At 44.5% G+C, this 22,606-nt stretch overlaps 1 protein-coding gene across 4 annotated transcripts in view; it reads right to left on the bottom strand.

The window, feature by feature from the left end:
* Positions 1-22,606, bottom strand: part of ppp4r4 (protein phosphatase 4, regulatory subunit 4) — a 29,995-nt gene that overhangs the window by 5,785 nt on the left and 1,604 nt on the right. For 3 of the 4 annotated variants that reach the window (XM_035425375.1, XM_035425392.1, XM_035425383.1), the window contains exons 2-13: positions 20,717-20,790; positions 9,273-9,375; positions 8,986-9,133; positions 8,168-8,241; positions 7,885-7,991; positions 6,356-6,463; positions 4,830-4,951; positions 4,130-4,252; positions 3,718-3,881; positions 1,664-1,783; positions 1,485-1,562; positions 266-355 (exon numbers count right to left, since the gene is read on the bottom strand). In XM_035425375.1, coding sequence (XP_035281266.1) covers positions 266-355; positions 1,485-1,562; positions 1,664-1,783; positions 3,718-3,881; positions 4,130-4,252; positions 4,830-4,951; positions 6,356-6,463; positions 7,885-7,991; positions 8,168-8,241; positions 8,986-9,133; positions 9,273-9,375; positions 20,717-20,790 — 1,311 coding nt within the window. Of the gene's footprint in view, positions 1-265; positions 356-1,484; positions 1,563-1,663; positions 1,784-3,717; positions 3,882-4,129; positions 4,253-4,829; positions 4,952-6,355; positions 6,464-7,884; positions 7,992-8,167; positions 8,242-8,985; positions 9,134-9,272; positions 9,376-20,716; positions 20,791-22,430; positions 22,554-22,606 lie in introns of those variants that run through there. The other variant, XM_035425399.1, reaches the window with a different exon arrangement.

Here is a 22,606-nt window from a genome sequence, read left to right as displayed (position 1 = left end):
AGAGCCGGAGTCACCGCACTTCACCTGGTCACCAGCAGAGGGGGCTACCCACACCACTGCGTCCATAAGCTTCCAGTCTCGCAGAGCTTCTGTATTTTATCTATACTGAATCTGAAGCACTGATTAGACAGGGCATTGAAATTCAATCGTGTATAATCCTGGGTGCCAATCAACGGTGGAAGGAAAGGGACAGATGGTTCGAGATTACAGGTCTTGGCAGATGAGCGGCAGAGAATTTCCGCAGTGATGTCACCGTGAAGCACACCTTGCTCTCACGCCCAGGCCCAGCCCCCTCTCCTCTCGACGTGGCCAGCTCCAGTGTCTCCTGCAGAGTGTTCGTCAAAGCGTCCAACACCTACGCACAGAGGAAGCAGACGCCACCGGTCAAACCATTTACTCACTTTCCAACAGGAAAATGGTACTAGGCTTTTGTTTGCCCCCACAAGACAGGCTTTAAAAATATAAATTTAACAGAACAATCTTACTTGCTGTACAGTGTGCCTTGATGTCATGCCCCTCAAATACATCATGGTCAAAACAGAGTGGAGTGTACAGGGTACAGTGCAGTCCGTAAGTATTTGGACGGTGACACAATTTTTGGTATTTTCACTCTGTATTCAAACCCAGCATATTGGGTTTGAAATTAAACGGTTATCATATCGTACTAAATATGATTACCATATTTCTGATTATGTTAATTTGTCCAATTACATATGGTCCCCTATAATAGGGGGACTATGTATATAAGGGGCTGTAATTCCTACACGGGTCACCTAATATGGATGTAAATACCCTCAGATTAAAGCTGACAGCCTGGACTTTAACCTCATATTCATAGTTTCATTTCACATCCAACCTGCTGGAGCACAGAACCAAAAGAACTAAAATTGCGTCTCTGTCCAAATACTTGCGGACTGCACTGCAGGCTCTGAGCAGGCAGCCGCTGGGCTGTTGATATAGATATGTTTCCCTCTCCGGGGGCCCGCGAGCAGCACGCTGCCTTTCAGCACACGCGGTACGGAGAGAGAGCCCCCCCGGGCGCGCGCCGACGCGCTCGTCCCTCTCGGCCATGCGGAGCACGTCCGCAGGCTTCCTAACCGACGGTGTCAGGCCCGCACGCCCACCCGCCCACGCACGCGCTCAGTCTGACGCGGCCGCTCGGCTCCGCCGCCAAACAACGACTCATTACCGCCACAGTCGGATCCGCTCGTCGCTCGTCATGGCGTCTCACACGCACGCGGCGCGGCGCGGCGCGGGGACCTTCGCTCCGCACGGATCTTTCTAGAGCAATCGCGCTTTAAAGGGGCCCCGCGAGAACCCTTTTCACTGAGACTTCAGTATCTGGGGCTCGTATATTTTCAAGTGGGATGGCCCCTGTAAATTCCAGGTGCAAATAAATGAAAAAGTAAAAGATTGCATAAAAAAAGGGAGTCGTGGGATTCGTCATCGCGACTGAAGTACAAAGCGCGAAATATCGGTTTTACCTCCAGGGAGTCGTCCTGTAGCAAGGCAACCAGCTCCTTGTGAATGTAATGCACATTGGGGCCCAACAGTTTAACAACCTGGAAGAGAAAGGGGGTGGGGGGGGGGGGCTGTGTCAATGTAAGTCACAGATGCCGCTGTGGTCATAAAAGCGCTCGGTAACCGACAGTCACGGTCTTACTTCATGGAAGCCAGCGGCCACCGTGCGCCGGACGGAAATTTCTGGATCGTTGCACAGGCTGGAGAAAGTGGGGTAAAGCTCCGACAGGAAGCATTTAGGGTCAGCGAACAACACCATGGCCTGGAAGAGAAGACGAGAACGTGAAAGGGGGGCAGGGATGTTTACAATACTCATCATACCTCAGTGACTCCTGTGTATGAGAAAGAGGCAGCCGAGTCCACACAGCTCACAGCCCAATTGTTTTGGAGTGACAATGCGTATATGACTACTAAGGTGTCAAACCTGTTCTGTCCTTTATTTTAGACGAAGGTCATAAAAGTTTAACCACTGCTCCAAAGCCCATCGAATATGAACTGTGGGACCGTGGTCATGCATGTGTATGTGGCACAGGGTTAGTTGGATAGGTGAAATTTGTGTTTTTCACAAAAACTAAACATCACAGGTCATGAAAACACAAAAATGCAGCATGGCACATGAACAGATAAACATCAGCTAATCGCTTCATTTTCTAAAGGTGTTGAATCAGGATTTTACCACCATTTTCTATTACTGTACCTTCGTAAAAATTAAGTTTTGGATTTTGGATCCAGACTTCTGATTCCATGTTAGTTCAAAACCTTACAACTTACAAAAAACATTTCATAATGAGCTAAGAGCCATATGTTTGGTCAAAAGTGCACCGGATGCTGTTAATAAACTTATTCAAATGGTTAAACCTAATTTGAAATCTTGAGTATTCAACAGCACTTTAATTATATTATTGCTGCCTTTTTCCATTTTTATTTTATTAAAGCAAATTACCTAAAGTACACTTGCTATGCAGACCTGATCATTTTGAATAATAAGATTTCAGTTTGGACAATTGGATAAGCTCCAAAGAGTGTAACAGTTCTATACTGTAAACCCAGGCATGGATTCAAGTCTCTCTACTATATATATATATATATATTTGTGCAGGCACAAAAACTCTCAGGCAAATTAGGGCATATGTATTTAATAGATCTGCCTCTGTCAGTCCCCACAGTGAGCGATGCATTATTGAAGTGGTGCATGTACACCTATCAGGGCTCAGAGGAGTTCTGTGAACAAAAGGCCTGGGACAAGCAGCACCAGCGGGGTCCTCTGGGGTTTCACCACCTGCATTGTCCCGCGTGCCTCCCAGCAGCCTCCTGAAGGAACTGGGTGACTGCGGGGTAACCTTTTATCATGGAGGTGCTAACAGAAACCTGTCTGTGGCAGGACTGAGGGCAGACCAGGCTACATATATGCCCATATCGGGTGCGTGGTGATCCTGTTTGAGTGCCTACACAATGAATGGCATAGAGCCAGGCTTCTGGTAGCGAGGTTTCTTTATTTACCATTTGTTGACCTTGCGGTAGCCATTGGAGAAATCAAGGCCACGCAACGGAGCTCCACAGCTTGTTACCTATTGTTTGCCTGGCACGGGACTGACTACCAAAATAGCTACTACCGTAACATGAAACGATCGCATCAGTGTCAATATACATTGTCAGGAATGTGTGAAATAATGAAGGCAAAATTCTACGAAAGCTACAGCTACTGATTTATGCGGGCACCCAATGCTTTTTCAGCAAAATGAGCAATAATAGAGTGATAAACAGGAAGAAAATGGTTCTCACCAACAACAGAAAAAGAAAAATAAAAGAGCACTTGAAGGGTAGGAAATGGATGGAGCTGGTATAGTTCATGTTTCTGTTTATGCAACGCCATGCTAATGTGGGGTTTCACAGCAGAGGGATGGTAATCCTCATCTCCTGCTGGGTTGAGCTGCCTCTCATTTCAACACCCAGGGAGGCGAATCTTCCCTTTGCTATTGTTTTATCTCCATATTTTTTATGGTTTTAATGTTTCCCGTTCTACAGAGCTCCCGAGGGCCTACCACGCAGAGGCGGATAAACATTTGGTACCATGTATAAAAATAAAGTGCCGATAAGACTTCAGGTGTGTTCAGGTGTGCCCAGTCAGGTGCACTGACAATGATCGCCAATGGTCTCCCCGGATCTTTTTGGCGAACGGTGGCTCTTGGCACTCACGGGGAAGTTGTAGGCACAGTTCTTGCGCACCAGCTCGTACTTCCTCTCCAGCTCAAGTGGGTACGCCTGGCTCTCACAGTGTCCGTTCTCCAGGTGAAGGCCCAGAATGCACAGCTTCTTATAGAACTCAAGGAACCACAGGTGCTGCTCCTCTGTGAAGCTCCCTGTGGAAATGTTGAGATAGGACAGTCACTGCAGCTCTTAAAGGGCAAGATTTATCAGCAAGACTAGCTCTAGCTGTGTCTACCTCCTCTACACTGTAGTCTCAGAGTGAACATTCGCTTTTTGAAACCCTTGCTTAACTGACAAAATGCAATCCCCAGTTTCATATGAGCTACCAAGTTTCAGTACTGTAACTGGGTCTCCGGAAAGGGTATAGTGCCAGTGACTGTGAACGAACAGCAGACTCTACCTGAGAGGCCATGGCACAGCCTTCCATACTGAAATGACAGAGAGGCCAGAACTGCTTCATCAGCTTTGAAGCATTTCTCACAGAACGCCTTCACCAACGGAAATATAACACGAGTCCGGTCATCTGCAAGTGAGGAGGAGAGGGAGGGTGTTACAGAGGTCGTGCCAACACAATAGGAATTAATTCACGTTATTAAAGTTATTCTACAAACTGTAATGATACAGTAGCATTCTCTTTATTTGAGAACCTGAAGTGAATCACTGATATGTAAATAAGAGATTCATTCAGGTTTTTTTATTGCATTGGTTTTTATGGTGCCAATCAGGCCATCCAGACATGCGCCTTACAAATTTGCTTTATATTGATGGGACATTTTTCTATATAATTCAGTATACATGCAAAATGAAGTTGGACCTGTGTAAGATATATAGCTATTACACAAAATACAGATGTTTTTACTGTATAGATATTTCAATTTACAATGGTAATATCACAGTATTGCCAAGGATGAGTAAACCAGGCCAGTAAACCATATCTAAAATATTTATTCTAAACGCTAACAATTTTCCATTCTGTGAAAGACCTGAGTCGGGGAACCCCTGCCATATGGCAAAAGACACGTTTATGCATTAAAAATTCATATCGCATTGTTTGGAGTATACGTGTCACAACAGACATTTGTAACATGAGGAAGGCTCACCGTTGTCGAACATCTCCAGCAAGTTGACGATGGTGTCGAAGGCGGCTAACCGCACGGTGCTCCCCTCGTCCCGGGCCAGCTCCACCAGCTCCGGCAGCACCACCGCCTTGGTGTGGTCCACGCTGGGGGGGGGGGGGCACGGCGTGTATGAGACAAGCACTCAAACATCTAATAACATCTGTTCTGCAGTCACACACATTTGAGTGTATTCTGCATTCTACAAGAAGGAGATGCATACACCTCATATATGCGCACACACACACGCACGCACGCACGCGAACATACTTCAGTCAGATACAAACACACTCTTCAATCAGATGCCTAGGACGAATATATTACCCTCACACCACTGTAAATCATAATCAAAGCAGTAATCTGGATGGCCATTTATGTTTTTCTATGTAGGGGAGGCCACTTGTGTGGCATAAAGATTGCTCGACTGATAAAGTAACAGCTGAAATTTCTCTGCGTGTCCGGGCAGGACATGTTAGGCAAACACAGCAGTGCAAGCAGGCAGTTAAACGTGCGGGAGTAACTGAAGCCAGCGGGTGAGTCTGTGACCCCCGACCACGTGCGATAAGTCATGTCAAGTCAAGCCATCGGTTTGTTTTCAGCAGGTTCACGTCAACACAGCGGGCAGTTGACCCTGCATCACCGCTCGACGGCGTGTCTCCGCAACGCAACGCTGCTCCGCAACAATCGCGCCCGAGCGGCGGGAGCTTACTTTACGCAGCCGGCTGCGCCCGGAAAAAAAGCTGCGCTTCCTCACCGTTCCACGTATCAGCCAAAGGTACAAGCCAGGAGGCCGTGAACCATTTTTAGAAAACCGTTGCCGTTTACCGAGCCAGACTCCTCACGAACTCAGCGTCCAATCAAAACCCGCGAGATCCCAGACTGAGCAGAGCTCAGAGGGAGGCATTATTCACCAGCTGCAGCTCCGGGGATTTGTGCAGGCTGCACTGAGGCTTCCCCTACCTGAGGTGAATGCATTACGCACCTTTTCACTGGAGCGCAAGGGGGGGGGGGGGGGAGGCACAGCATCTCTCACACTGAAATTTGACATAGACTGTCCCGAGCTGTGTCTCTCCACCTTCATCCACCTTGCACTTCCTACATCCTATTATTTATTTGCTGAGCAAACAACCTTATCCAGGCTGACAAACGCGGTGTGTATTTTTACACATACTGCTGTCGCTACAGCTGGATATTTACTGAAGCGTCGAAAGTTAAGAACCTCACAGGCGCACGGGTTCAGGATCCAACCCCTAGCCTTTCGGCACATATATCAGCATGTTACACTGCCCATATTTCACACAACTGGCCTCTCCTATTATTTTGGCTGGTGAGGGGGGGTGGGGAGAGGGGCTTTGTGTTTCCATGGCAGGGAGCCTTGCTGGATTTGCAGAGGGCTCACTGTGATACTGGACCGGTGCCTAAGAGATCCGTGAGAGAGCCTGGACTCTTAGGATCCGTATTGATTATCATGAGAAAGGTCCAGAAGGTTTAGTTTATTCTTTTTTTTTTACCCGATTCCCCTGGCGATGTTCTCCAGCTGGTGGCACATGCAGGAGCGCACCTCATACTCCACGTCCTGACACAGCGACCTGACCAAGGGCAACAGGTCTTTCTTCACTCTGGGGAGCATCGGAAACCACAGGTTAGCCCCGCGGGAGGACCACGGCCTTCAGAGAGCCGAACAGCATCACATTTACAATGCACAAGCATGGCTACGAAGCTGAACATATTCCAACAGTTCACTGTTTTTCCTGCATAGAGAAATCTTTGGTGTGCGCCAAAGCAAATTTTGTGAGCGCTAATGTGGGAAAAAAGGGAAAACAACCATTAAAACTACACTTAATATATTATTTATTTGGGGCCACAGTGCAACCCACTGATAATTGGAGTAAAGCAGAGAGAGAGAGAGAGAGAGAGAGAGAGAGAGGAGAGAGAAACACGACAGCAAGAAAGCACACTTATGGGCTCTGTGGGCAAGGCCATCACGCGCAGTGACGCTAATCTTGTTGCCGTTGCCACCCACTAATCAGAGCTGCAAAGGTTTGTGTCGGGAAAAATCTCATTGTGTTCTTCAATCAATGATGCAGGTATTTATAGCACCTTAATCCTTGGTATTGGGAAACATGTTCTGTTGTTTTGAGTCAGAGCTCGCAACGGCTTGTTTGTGCGGAAATGTTATTTTTGTCAAATCAGACATGGACACAGCCTTTTTTCTCAGGCGTTTGGAGACAGCTATGATTTTAAATCACCATATCTTGCTGAAAAAATGGAGCGGAAAGATAATATTAATATCACAAGAAAGCCGAGACTCTCCTCTAATATAAAGCAAAAATGTGTTTCTGGGACAAAACAACTGAAAATGATGGAGCAGGTCACACCATACTTTATCCAAAACATTAGCTGGACGGTAATTTTTAATCAGTGGGATGACAGCAGAGACTAATTATTAGATCTAAAATATTTCCCCCGTATACTATAAAAGGTATCATCAGTTTGTCTTATAGCTGCTTTATGGACAACTTTAATGTTCACATATTAACATAGTAAAGTGAAGAAAGTGGGAGATCGCAAAACTTAACAGCCTTCTCTCTGATGTTTTCGTATTTACTGAAGTTTAATACTTTAAAAATAATTTGCAGTTTATCCAAGCATTTTAGACCTTGACTGTTATTAGGGGTCAATACCAACAATGTGGAATGACCCTACATATGACCACTGGCCCAATGATGGGGAGCACAAGACATTTTCACATCAAGGAAAAGCCTGTAGAGAATTGCTGATACAACAACATAACTTGTAAAGCATCTTTGAGAAGCTAACAGTCATAAAACATCTCATCAACAGTAGACACATACAGTACACAGCCTTGGAACTGACATAAAATAAAGATGCTTGAGTTCACTTGTTCTCTTTAGTTAATATCCATGTGTGCTTGGGCAAGCCTCTCCAATTAGCTTTTATTAGTGCAATTCCATATTTCAGCCTTTGGAATCATATCCAAATTGAAATTCCGAAAGTAGGTCTTGTCATGGCAACTCACATCTGAGACTCAAACTTGCCGGCCACTTTCCCCAGGATGCGACAGCTGGCCAGGCGAGCCTGCACCGACTGGGACAGCTGAGCCTTCGACACCAGCGGGTTCAAGATCTGCGCGCGAGCAAACGGGAGCAGGCTGTCAGATCAAGGCTGAGAACAAGCCAATACAATCCACTGCAGACACACATCCTGAGAATCGAGGACAAGGGAAGCAGTGCTTTTAATATCGTTCATCAGAATCGTTAAATGCACAGGATGGAAGTGAATCTTAAGCTGTTATCCGTTACCTCTTGCCTGATAGTTTCCTTTGGTAAAGCATCGATTGCTGATAGTAATGTTTCCAGCCACGCATTGCTGACCACTGCCAAAAAAAAAACAGAGTCACTGACAAATGCATATAGTGTCATCAACAGTGAACCATATCAGTCCTCATAAATAAATCAAAGAACAATCGCAATAGCAGTATTTTTTAAATGTCCGCCCAGATCCAAAGGCTATTTTTACATTCAGAACAGGCTGTGTGGGAATGCCAGTAGGGGACACGGTTACAGTCCACCCGTGGCACTAAATCACGTCAGCGAAGCCCAGCAGGGAATTCAGACAGTAGTCTTCTCTTCCACACAGGAAAAAAAAGCCAAACAAAAGTGCATTCTGGTCTCAGCTTTGTACGCCAGACACCGGTTGTATTTTGACTTGACAGGCCGGCACAGAGGAGCAGCTACAATGGCCCATTATAATACCCCATATAGTGTGCTTCAGCTCTTTCAGACACGCTAATGTTCCTTTTTTAAGGGCGGACAATTACATAACAATTACGGTTTATGTTTGTGTAAACTTACACAAATTCTGTAATTGTAATAGTTAGTGTTCTAATGCAGGGCATGAGGAACAATCCAGAAATGCTTAAATATGATATGATATTCAATGATATTCAATTCTCTGTCGCTCTCTTAACCAAAATCAATGGACGATGGTCAAACTCATAACCCCTCATATAAACATGGAAAATGTACAATAGCCCTTATTTGCAGAGCTTACCAATATGACAGGTAACCTTTGACCCTAATGAAGTCTCCCCACTCTCCTGGTCCCCCTCAATACTGACCTGTGTCCCGGTGATCCAGGTTGAGTAGGACAATCTGCAGGATGGAGTGAGTGTGTGTCTGGATGAGAATGATGTCATCTTGGAGGATGGTGAGGAAGGAGCCAGCGGCAGCAAGCTGCATCTCCACCCCGGCAACGTGAAGCACTTCCTGTGTGTGGGCGGAGCTCAATATCAATCTTTAACTCAACTACACGTGGTGGGATTAAAGGAATCTTTAACAGTGCTCAGAGGTCTGTGTTCTCAAACAGTGGGCGCGGGGGGGGGGGGGAGGGTGAAGTTTGGCTCACCCTGACTTTTGGCACGACCCTCCGGAACGTTTCGGCTGGATTCTGCCGCACCAGGTTCGGCAGATTGACGACCACACTGGCCCGCTGTACATCCTGTCCCGAACTGAACAGGAAAGAGCAGCATTTACGAGGCTTTGAGCCACTAAGAGCCACTGAGAGAAACTACCAACGCATGAAAAATGTGACAGTATAGGCTGACACTGAATTATTCAGACAACGATTTTGCCTCCTGATACATTATGAAGTCATTACAGTACCTTAAAAGCATAAATTCATGACCTTTGAGTCTAACATTCAACAAATGCTGTATATACAATGGCATTTAATGTGGATGTACACAATATTGTAGTAGGCAGCTGTGTTCCACTGTGTTCTTCAGCAATTCAACCTGGCAGCTTCTGAAAGTACATTTAGTCCTGCAATTAAACTAAGACCAAAACAAGTCCACTCTCAACTATTTGACTGCACAGCCTTGTTGGGTTGGCATGGGAAATTACATTCAGGGAGATGGGTGTGTTCTGAAGGAAAGAGGGCACCTAACTGCGAGCTAACTGAATTTCCTTCTCAGATTCCCTTTGCAAGAACCAACAGTTGCAGGAACCAACCTCTAGAGAAGGTGCGGTCTGGAGGGTTTCCAGCACACCCGTCTCTGAATCTTTAACTTTAGCAACTGTAATCCCAGTTCACCTGTTAAATTTTAATCAACAATGGTTATTAAAATCAATACTCAATGCACTCCCCTTCAGGAAATTTACAAGCAGAACCTTCTAATAGGTTGTTAGTCGTTTGTCCGATTCCAGTTGAAATAAGCAATTGAGTCTGTGGTCGTTGAGAGGAAAACACTGTTATGAACTTTTCATTTCTGAAGTCATAATACAGCATTTAGAACTAATAGTATTTATTAAATTTTGTGATCCACAGCCTCTTAGATAAAGCAGCTGCATACTGCAGCACTCCCTCATGACATACCCAGTACAGAATAAAATCGTAAATTAAATTTTCATCTCTCCACCAAACCACCTGCCTTTCAAACTTGCAATCATTCTCGTGAGCCCGACTACTCGAGAGACGTGACCGCTTCTCCCCTGTTCACCGCTGCGTCTATCAGTTTTCACACTGTGACACAATGCATAATAAACTATTAACAGGTATTAATTTCTTTAAAGAGATAGGCTTTCTTCGGGTTGCCTTTTGTTGATAGAGTTAGTTAATAACTAGGAAACAACTGGGGTCGTTGCCAAGTCGGGTTGGAAAAGAGCCCAAGGAAAATTGGTCATAGCCGTTGCACTCCTTGTATATGAGTGATATTCTCTTGCGGCTGCAAATAGCTCGATTTATTTAATGCTTGAATGGGGGAAGATATGAGAAAGGACCAGATGGGCCTGAAGACAAGGCTGACTTAATCAATTAAGCCCCGGTGTTGAGAGGCCCGGTAACATGACCCGGACACATGGCACGGTACTTTGATCTCCCTGAAAATGCTTGGGCCCGGCGATGCCTGGAAAGTAAAAAGAGCTGCCTTAACATTTGTAATTAGGTTTGACTGCCAATTGAAGGCGAGTCAGGAACTTGGGTTACGAAGCCAGCCGGGGGACGCTCGAAAGCTCCAAAAGAGCTAAACTTTCCCTTCTGCCGCTCGGGACGTTATTCACCGCTGCGTCACAAAACCCAGGAAGAGGACAACAGACAGCCTGAAGTCCATCAACAACTGCCTTCAGAATGGGAGTTGTGAGTGCTAACTGCTAAAGCAGGACGGTATAACGGGTTTCAGGTGTCACGTCCTCATGTAGCATTTCACCACGGTGGGTTGGGGGGAGGTCAGCGCCGTTGGCTGTGTGCAAAGTGGGCGGGGAAATGTGGAGGTGGGCTCATCCAGGGGTAGCGAAACCTTGGCACAACTGGCCCCACAGAAGGGTGCTGAAGAACATGTCACGCCGTGTGTCCAGCCACCCACCCCAGCTTTTCAGAAATACAAAGTACATATGTGTGTATATATATGTATATATATATATATATATATATAAACTTTAAGAAGTGTGCGATAATGAGACTTCATCAGAACCTCCAGAGCAATTACTTTTCACCCGGCAGAGCCAGTCGCTGGGAAGAGCCTGATCTCAGCAGAAAGTAGCTCTGCGGCAGAGCCGTAATGAGGAGGCCAGAGACGAGCGCACATTCCGCACAGCGGCGCTTACCTCCCGGAGTCCCGCTTAATGATTGGTCAGCTGAACGTTTTCCTGTTTTTATTTAGTGCTCATGAGGCTGCCCCCCCCCCGCCCTCCCTCCCCCCCATCCGTGCCCATAAAGGGCAATTCTGTGGTCTCCACAGGAATGATTATACTGTCATAGCTGGCACAAGTCCCACCTAGCCCTCCTTCAAAGAAAAACACTACAGGGCAAGCTGCCGCTGTAACGAATAGACTAACAGGCTAAAGACTTTACCTTTAGCCCCTACCCACACACACACACGCACATGTATACACATGCACACACAGACACACACACACACAGACACACACACACACATACACACGCACACACACATAAATGCACACACACGCGCATGCATATGCGCACATACTCCCACACACACACACACACACACACACACACACTCTTTCTAGGGCACACAAAGCAACACAAATAAACTCAGGCACATACACCGACACATAATCATTGGGTCCCTGCTGTTGTCTTTTCCTGTGGGCCCCTGCTGTTGTCTCCTACAAACTCACAACCCCAGAGCGAACTGGCATCAGACACTGTTATTACTGCAGCTATCCACCCGGCTGACACTGTTATGCACAGCCGCTTGTAAATTCTATAACCCATTAACTGCAGGCGTTTCCCTGGTGCCTAGAATACATCAGCAGGAGGCCTCTCCCGGATCTGGCCGAAAGCTAGCCTGCTACGGGCCCAGAGCCCTCACCACTACTCTTCACTGCACAGGCCTCGGATTCTCTGAGGTGACAGATGCCTTGAATATGATTCAGGCTGTGCCATGTTGAGAGCGGAGTCCATGTCCAAACACTGGGCTCTCAAGCATGTCTAACGGGCTCTCCACTGTGCCAGGAAAATTCCAGCACAAAGCCACTGCTTCAGTCAACCACTGTTAATAGCAATGTTTTGCATCATAATGTTGGTTAATCAACAGCTTGGAGCACCTGGTGCGGAAACAGCGACTTGGTTCCAAAATGAAGTACCCTCGATCAACACCCTCCTAAACTCCTTCAGGGCCCGGTGGTTTTACTGAGCCCCGGATCCGGTGGCACACCAACAGAGAATCATTTCCCTTCAGATCAAAAGGCTCCCTCGGCAAATGTCCGCCGCACGGCGTTTCAAAGCGAGGGGAGCAGCGGGGGAAAGGAGCCGATTTGGAGGAGAGCGGCGACAAGTGGCCCCGCGCGGCTTTGAGAGGCCGGCTCTCCAGCTGGCCGCGTTTCCGGCAGCGCTCGGGCGGCTCGCAGCAGCTTGGGCGGTCTGCTCTGAGGGGAGGCCAAACGCAAGGCCTCGAGTGCACGAGGGGAGGGGGGTGGGGGGGCGTCAGAAGAGCCACGAAGACGTCGTTCCAGCGGGAGGCGACGGCCGTCGGACGCTCGCGTTTCTGGCTGCACATGCGCCGCCCGGCTAACCGGCGAGTTCTCTTCAATGCCACCATCTCAGGCAGCGACGCAAGGTCAGCCTTTGTTTCCCGCCAGGACCAAAATAACCTCTGTCTGAAATGGTGAGGCGAGCAGCCAGCAGGCATAAAGACAGGCAGGAGAAACGCTGGAGAGGCTCCTGGGCTGTGGACGCAGAGGGAGAAAGGCTGAAGAAAGCGCGCGGCGCTATAGCGAGGCGAGCCTTTGCTAAGGCTGGAATGAGCGCTCAGAGAGTGCAGCAGCGCTGGCCCCACCCCCAGACGCAGTCCCCGCGCTCTCCCGTACAACGACCCGCATCTCAGAACCTCCTCGCTAAATCTGCCTTTACACTAAGTTGATTTAGAGCACGGCACTTAGGCTAACTGGTTTTCCCTTCCCGCTAATCGAAATAGCTCGAGGCAATCTGAAACGTGACGTCACGAGCCGCGCTGAAGAGGAGCCGCGTAAAATGGAAGTGCTCCAGATAAAGGCGTCTGCTGAGTAAATACGCGTCAAACAATGATGGATTCCTCCGCCGAAGCCCGTGTTTGCCGTTCAAACTCCAGGCCGCCTGCGCCGTTACCACGGCGGTCCGTGATCCAACCTTCAGAGTAACCAGCTCATTCCACCTGGTTGCACTAGGTAAACTACATGAGCGGTTTGAAACAGCTGTTCCTCCGTGCCATGCTGATATGGATCTAGGAAGCCAAACAGTCACGATGGATAAGTGATCCTTTGACAGAGCTAGCTGTAAAATGAGAATTAATGACGTCCACATTGATAGAGTGCACGATTGCTCTGGCACACCTAATGCACACTTAACTGTCCAGTGCCCTTAAAATGTTCAGATAAACACATTAAGCCTATTCAGTCTATCAGTACTGAATACGGAAAGTTCTAGTAACTGGGTTAAGTGCTAAAGGGAAATCACCATTTTGGACAGGCTCCTCATACATCCGAGGCTTTTGTGGGAATTTCATTACATGAATCATCATCCGAAGCATGTCAGCCTTGAACACTTGTCCCTCATTACCCACACTGTACAACAGCTCTCCGCAGAAGCCTGCGTAACTCTGACGTCATCGCTGAGGTCCCCTGACTCCACAATCCGTTACTTTTAAAATTAAAGGCCAACTGGAGCAATTACATTGTTCTTAGAACTGGTTTTCTACCCAAGGGAGCTGAGAGGCTGAACGAATAAGCTCCTTAATTAGCCTCAGAAATGAAGATTGTGGGTTTGTAGGTTATTGCGCCCCTGAGTAAAAAGGCATCAGACTCAACACAATGAACCAATACTAGTATTACAGTCTAGATTTCAGGAGATACACAGTTAGGATTAACCCATTCAGGACTGAATCCCCCCCCCCCCCCCTCCAAGCCAAAACCTTTCAATCCCAGATTGAAAAACGGGATTGTTTATTATGTAGTGCATAATAAAAATGAGTTTCAAATCATTATGATTCTCAGTGTAATTAGCAATCTATTTAGAGAACCAGGGCCCTTCATTCAAGGCAACTAAATATCTCCGCACTTCACGCAAATGGCCCCAAGTGAGCCAGACCAGCTAGTTCCCGGGGACTAATTAGCATCCCTTACAGTACAAAGGGAGCCTGAGCAATCTGGGCCACTGGTACTTTCCTGAATTAGTCTGTGCGGGGAAAATAAACACTCTTGATAGCAGAGATACAGCTTCCCTGCCCTCATCTTCACAATTCAAAGTAAATGGAAAAAAGCTTAGGCCAGATTCCGCCATTCAAACAAGAAATATGGGCTAATGGCTGTACCAGAAAAGATAAAGTAGTGCTTGCATTCATCAAAGGTAGCTAAATCAGTATAATGGTACAAATTTTAATATGAACAATTATTATATTTACAATACAAGCCCAACTCCCTGATACTTCGTCTGCGAGTTTATGTTTAAGCCTCACAAACGTGCTCAGATTTACCTTTATAACAGTTCATGTTCACATTCATTTTTGGATAAAAATTTGGATAAAATACGGCCCTATGCCTTATCGATCAGGATTTACTTGCTGTGTAACACCAAATCCTCAGGCTATACCTTGGTCATGTCCACTAACAAGTTACTGGCATTATGCAAGACAAATGAATGAATGAATTAATTTGACAATTTAAATAAATTCATTCGTTCATTGAGGTAAAAGCAAAAAGGAGAAGTGCCAGCTACTACATGGCACAAACTGGCCACATAGACAAGCAGTGAATTAGAATGGCAAAAGTAAGGAAGACGAAAGCCAAGAAGTCAAATCCACCATTAATTGGAGATGATAATGCAGAATGTAAAGAGCAAGGCACATAAAACAGAAAATGACAATAATTAACGAAATAATGGTTGTAAACAATACTTCTCATTTCCCCTTTCTTTGGAGCTCCATGACTCATTTAATGGCTTCAATTTACTCGTGTGTGTCCCTAACCCATGCTTTTTCATTTTGAACCCATTTCAACGGGCCTACACATTTGAACAAGAGGGCATGAAATTCTAGCAAAATTAAGGGAGTTCTAATAGTTTTATTTTAATAACAGGTACCTTAACATGCAGAGACTTCGACAAATCCTGTGTCTTAAAGCTGAAACAGCTACAGTTGCTCAACATTCTGAAAACTGCAGGTGTGCATGCCATCACTTGAAGAAAATAACGTACAACACTCACAGAAGAAAGGATTCCAAAAAGCCCCTCCGAACCCTATCAAGTTCACGGGTCTTTGAATATAAAGCAAACAAATTACAGTCTGCATTGACTGTGGTGCACAGTAGTTCATATAAAGAAGATTCAACTAATATAATATCTTTCATATGTACAATGTGCAATGCAGGCAGTGCACATTCGTATAACTGCTTGGATAGATTTATTTTTGAAAAGAATCCTACATCTCATTTCTAAAGTTCTCAGTGATACTCATGCATTCACAGTGTTCAATATGAATGTGCAGTAGAATCAAAGCCAACATCACAACCCCATTTTCTTCTGAATGTAGAGAACCTTTTGCAGAGGAGCATCATTTAATCATTGCACAGCTGTGCGATGATTACATGACTCAACCTCTTCTAACGACCTTCACAGAGGTAACGTGAATTCCACTGCAATAGCAAGTGGCAGGCCAAGGACACTGAGAAGGGGCCACCAACAATCAATTTCCCATTTTTAAGCATTATTTCCCCTTTTCCCTCTCCAATTTGTAATAACCAGACCTGGGTCAAATACGTATTTGTTTTAGATTCAAATACTTTTCTCTGCTCTATTGATCTTGCCTGGCGTAACTGAGCCTGCCAATATGACCAGAAGGTGGGGTTTGTACTTTTTAAGAGTATTTCATTGGTTCCAATACATCAGACAAGATCAGTAAAGCGTAGAAAAGTATTTGAATCCAAAACAAATACGTATTTGACCCAGGTCTGGTAATAACTGGTTGTACCTCTCGAATCACCGCCGCGCCACACAAGGAGCTCCACAACTGAAGTGTATGCACATAAACTACAAGCCAGTGACATTACAGGTTTTACCACATGGTACTACAAGAGAACTAGCACCTGCAGAGAGGCGCATCTATCACTGACGACTGAGCTGGGAGTAACTCATTAATTCAGAGGTAACCAGAGGAACACTCAGTGGCCCAGTTCAGTTTACTTTTAAATAAGATTCTCCAATGGGCATAACAGACTGGTAATACATAACCAGTCTCTTGCTTTGACTGGGAAAAAGGCATCACCATTCATGAACTTCTAATACTATACTAGGACCAGGTCCTAGGAAACATAATGCACTCAGGTCAACATGTTCTGTTCCCTGACAGCCTAAAACATCAGTTTTTAAATCCATTTTAGTTGTCAGTTTTAATCATAATCCATATTTCATCTACTTTATCCCAGTAAAAGTTATAAAGGATAGCATAACCTACCTTAAATCTCCCATTTAAATTGCTTAAATGTATTTTTACTGTATTAGGCAAGATGTTCATACTAAAAGCCTCTTAATTTAGGCCTATTTGATAACCAATTGCCTATTTATCTTGAAATTGTTTTTGCGATTTCTTAATCCATTTCATGCAATTGATCCCTCATGCAAAGCCCTTAATCCATTGGCCATTCCACCTGTCTGAAACGTTTGCTTGAAAGAAACATTACCTAAAACGTGCTTCATTTCTTAAGCGCATACAAGCAGAATTTAAAGGCATAGCCAACCTGTTGAACCACCTCTTTGTGTGCTTATCTTGTTTGCGTCTTACTGCATGGAATTCTAAATTTATACCCAGCAGAATGCCAGTCTATGCATAACAGACAGAAGGGACACCGCCAGCTTCTGTTGCACTGCACCAACGGCATGGCAACTCGACAGAGGCCGGGTGATACTAATTTCATGATACTGGAATAAACCTTGACACAGTATTAACTGTAATCAGAACTGTGCAATGCAACTTTGATGATCCAAAAAGGCCATAACATCCGCATCAGTACAGTTCATACTGGGGTTACACTTTGGCTGGCATGCATATCACCTCTGTTCAGGAGCAGGGAGCGGTGACTGCTCACAGACGAACAGCGTGACCTCCACACCAGAGTACGCTTGACTTCCCCCAGAGACGGAAAGAAGTAATAAGCTGGTACACTGGCAACGATACTGATCCACTGCCCAGTAAACAGTTTTAAACCAATCTGAGGTTGGGAGGTCAGCGGCTGGTCAATTCACTGTTCCACACGCCTCATTTCATGAGCTGTACCCAACTGTGCCTGGCACTGGGTCGAAGTTTGCATCACACTGGTAAAGGGAAAAGCCTAAAATAACCATTAATTTCTTATCAATCTTAATCTGCCACATTAATCATTAGCAATGACAATGATTATTATCACCATTATCATCAATATTTTTTTGCTTGACAGCACAAACATACATTACTCCACTTTATGCGCAAGAGGTTAAGATGATAGTTTCATTTTAATCTCATTACTTTTATACTTTCATATTCCATAATTTCTCTTAAGAAAATAAAGAACATGTCTAATACACATGTAAACACCTACTGCATGCTTTGCAAGTCTTAAGCCACTTTAAAAGTCACCTTAATTCTTTTAAAAACCAATAATCCAATCATTAAGTATGCCGTTTATATTTTCAAGTGTACAGACTGATTAACACAGCGGGTTTTCAGTTGACGGAAGCACACTATAACAAAGTAATAGAGTTGCCTCATTTGTGACATATGAGATACTAAGAGGACGTATGTACAGAGAGTAGCACAACCTTGTTACACACATTGTTAAACGGCATTTAACATTTTCAGTCTCAAGTTTCTCCCCCGTGCAATGAAAACAACTTTCTTTCTGTACCCTCCTCTGAGGAGTTTTATGACCCATGGCTGCTACTCTGGAATGCGATACCAGACACCATTTCCACAAAAAGAATGGGGAAAAAGGAAAAAGGGGTGGGGGACAAACCCCCCGTCTGACTCCGGAGACACATAAACTGTTCAGTGTGACGTCAGAGCTAACCAACACGTCTGAATGTGGACGTTCAAGTTGAGCCAAGAGAGAGTATAAGGTAATCATTGTTTGAGGAAAAATATACAGTATCTTTCTGAAACAATTATTCCTTGTCTTTATAAATAGCAATGGCAAATAAATTGCTTGTTTCACAAATTGTGTTGTCCCTTATTTTAATAGGTTGAGTTCAGCCAATTAAAAGACACTCAAATGAAAGATTTCATCGGATGCTATTAAACATTAAGGTTTACTTAATTACTTAACTCGTGTTTGGAACAGGATATTTGAAGGGCACCGTTGTCTGTCAGGGCATAAATTATATAAACTGACAGTTAGTTTTTCATTAATGAAGAATTCAAAGTGCTATTTTGAAATTTGCTATTTGCCTCATCCTCTTCTGTGGATTAAAAAAGATTTACGATACAGTAGTAAAGAAAGTTCAGAAATAATCTGAATTATGAGGTCACTAGCTGGATTCGTCCAGTCACTGAACAGAAACCCCTTCAAAATACCCCATAACCTACATCATTTGAACTAACAGTAAGACATGCTCAGCACAAAATGTGCAGCATGTTAACTGGTTGACTGTTGACTACTCTAAGGAATTAAAAAAGCAGCAAACAGCATTTTGCATTAATATTTCAGGAGCCTGCTTCAGTCATGCGGTCAATATATACAGTACTGTAAGTAGTTTTATGGCAAAGAGTTTCTAGATTGTGTCAGAGCGCAGTAAAATTTGCTATAGCAATAGTTGTGGTCTGAATGTTAATTCTCCTATACCACTGAAATCATTATCTTGCGGCAAGGAGAACATGCAAACTCCAAACAGAAAGGCCCCAGCCAAGATTCATACCTGAGACCTTCTTGCAGTGAGGCAAAAGTGCTGCCCAATGATTTCCAAGACCAAAGTCCTGAGGTTTTATTTCAACTGAGAATCAATCTAAGTGACCTTTTTACGGCTCTTGACTTGTGACTTTAAGGCCATACACTAAACCCCATGTTGAATTTCTAACAGAAACAAAATATGAGATGTGCAAGTCACTCAGGACTAAATTCCAACAAGACCAGGTCAAAACCTAGTATATGGCTGGACCGGCCGACCAATGGTGTGACTTCATAACTCGGCCGACCAATGGTGTAACTTCATCACTCACTCAGTCACTCACTCAGTCACAGACATTCGCGTTTGTAGGGCTGGCCCCGCTGTTGCGGTCCAGCCAAAAATTCAAATGTACATGTTCAGTACCTCACCTGTGGAATACCTCTAAATACCAAGTAAAGCACTGTAAATCAGTGTTTGTTTTTTATAAGAAGAGGAAACATAAGAAGCATTACCTATTGTTGGGGTCTGCCCCAATATGTGGACGGTGCAATGACCACATCAATATCCCAAACATCTGACATACAGTACTTATCCTAGCTTTCGGGAATCTTATGAAATCTCCTACACCTGAAAACTATTTGTCATCTACAAGATTATTTTACTTCCTTACTTTTCCAAAGACAACGTTGGATGATATAGTTTTTCATCTTTCCAAAGTAAGGTAGTTGTATATACTTCATGTTGTCTACCTTGCTCCCAACACATTCTCTTTAATCAAAAATGCTTGCTCAACTCAGTCTACAAATTGTGCACCCATGTCATTTGAACGGTGAGGTTCAAACAGAAAACCCATGAATAAATGTGTTATCTGTGAACCCTTCTGACAAAGATGTGCAGTGCTACACTCATGGATCGCACAGCACTGGAAGTCTAGACACGTGTCTCCAGATTACCTGACAATTACAATTAAGAAAACAGAATAAGGAACAATTAGGAACAGACTGCATTAATACTGTCTAGGTGTCAGTATCATGTGCCATTGTTTTAGGCAGGCTTTGGCAAATGTGCAGATTTGAACACTAGATACAGTGTCACTGCAGTATCAGCTATCACTTAAATCTAATGAATTGCTGAACTGAGGTGCTTTGAAGAACATCAACAATATGTTGCTGGCACTAGAGTCTTTAATATTCTAACTCGTTATATTCTAATGAATGTAATGATAATGTGAATGTGTGTCTGCAAGGTTTTCAAAAGATCCTGAGTTAAGAAGTCTCAGCAAGATTAGAGCAGACTGCTCTACCTACAGTTAATCATTAAAGATCTATACAAGCAGCAAGCAAATATTCCTGTATAAATCAATCCATATATGCTATATGTCAAAACAAAACAAAGAGGAGAGTTGTGTGGGCCATCCTTCCTGCCCCCCTCCCCCCCTCCCCAATCACTGTACCCTGATCACCCATGTCAGCAACCACTGGCCCACATACTTCTCCTTTTACCTGAGAAGGTAGACCGCTCGCTCAATGTCATTCAGATCCTCATCCACCGTCAGCTTCTCGATCTCCTCCGCAGTCTTGGAAATGAGACACACAAGAGCAAAGACGGTTTGGAGGACTGTGACTGATGCTTTGAAATAGAAGATACATTTAGAAAACAGGAAGAAAAAAAAGACCAAACGCGCCCACACCAAATTTTTACTAAACAAATGCCTACAATTGTCTGGAATGCAGCTGTCAAGCTGATTTGTGGCCAATTTCCAGCAGAATTTATTTTACTTCCTGTTGCTCTCTGAAAGGTGGTCCCAAATTCCCTTTTTCTACAGAGACAACATGTGCCACTGCCAACACAAGGATGTTACCGGAAATTTCCGAGCACAAGCTACAAATCTTATTGGACACGCAATCTTGTGTGCCTTTCTGAGAGCAGGTGAGCTGCAATTGCTCCAGTCCCCACTGCACCATGGCCTGGTGGTCTCCATCACTCAGACTGGCATTCGCACTGACAACAAGGTCCACAAGGCGCACTCAAGAGGCCATGGGCAGGGTTCAATCACACTGCTCTGAAATGACATTCTTTTTTTCCAGCAAGGCACGATAGATTGCGTTTCACCCCCTCTGCGTAGGAGGAGTGTGTGGGGACTGAGCAGTGTGGGTGGAGCCTGTTACTTTAAGGCTTCTCTCATTATCCGTGATGCTCCTCCGGATCCACGCGCGGCAAGGCTCAGAGAAAACACCCACCCCCTCTAAATATGATGCGTTCTCCCCGCATGTACAATTCCATTCTGTTTAATCTGCTTTCTCCGTAAAACTGTGACACAGCATGAAAATAAGCCTTCCCTTTGTGATGTACAAGGTGGACGGGCAAAGGAGACTTAAATAAAACCAGTCAGACAGAGGACAGATCATTCTGAGAAACACAGCTAATACATAGTTGTTTCACGATGACATTTAATAGTACAAGTACATGTTTACTGCAATTAACATTACCTACAATCACTGTGTATATGTATACTATAAATAAAATATAATACAGTATTTAAAAACTTTAAAAAGTATCAAATTGCTTAAATGATCAAACAAAATAACAGCATCCACAAATACAGTCAACGTAGCTATCGATGTACACAAAATACCCTGGACTGAGAAAGCCGATTTTCACAGACCATTTGTCTCTGCAGCAAAGGGAGAGGGAGAACCGATGAAGCTGACTGCTGACTGAAACTGCGTCACGCAGTAAAGCCAAGTGGGCAACCCCCGCTACATTGAGCCAGCTGAAAGTGGTGGTTTGCAACGAGGTATGTTTAAGCAGTATACATCCCGGTGACATTGAAAATATATACATCGAAATGGGAAATATTATCTTCCTGCATGATGTTGATAATTCGGAAGGATACAATTGACTGGACTGGATTAAATTCCCTGTACTAACTGAACTACGTTTATAGCAGCCATGCAGTTATGCAGATCACAGAAATACAGAACCCAGGTCCAATGAGTTTTACATTCACATCCATTTGGCGAGACTAGACTGAACTAGTATGAATTATCACGTGAATAAAATGGAATCTCCACAATAACAATAATAATAATAATAATAATAATAATAATCAGGTTGTTGATGACGGTTTATCAAAATGTTGAGGCAATCCGGATTTATGTAGCGCTGTCATCAAGTGATGCTAACAAATCAAAATAATAAAATAACCCAACTCACTTGGCAACCGTCAACGCACATTCTGTCACATAAAATGACTTGCTAGCAAAGATAAGCTATAAACATTTCACTGAAAAACATGTAGGTAGCTACACATTGCGATACCTAGTTTTTTCCAATGCATAGCTATGTCATTCCAACGCCAACTATGGAAATCGATGACGTTGGATATAGAC

This window comes from Anguilla anguilla, chromosome 1 (assembly GCF_013347855.1).
Source record: "Anguilla anguilla isolate fAngAng1 chromosome 1, fAngAng1.pri, whole genome shotgun sequence".
Classification (NCBI taxonomy): Eukaryota; Metazoa; Chordata; class Actinopteri; order Anguilliformes; family Anguillidae; genus Anguilla; species Anguilla anguilla.
The sequence above is the reverse complement of the archived record's forward strand: the minus strand, read 5'-3'. Positions and strand labels throughout refer to the sequence as shown.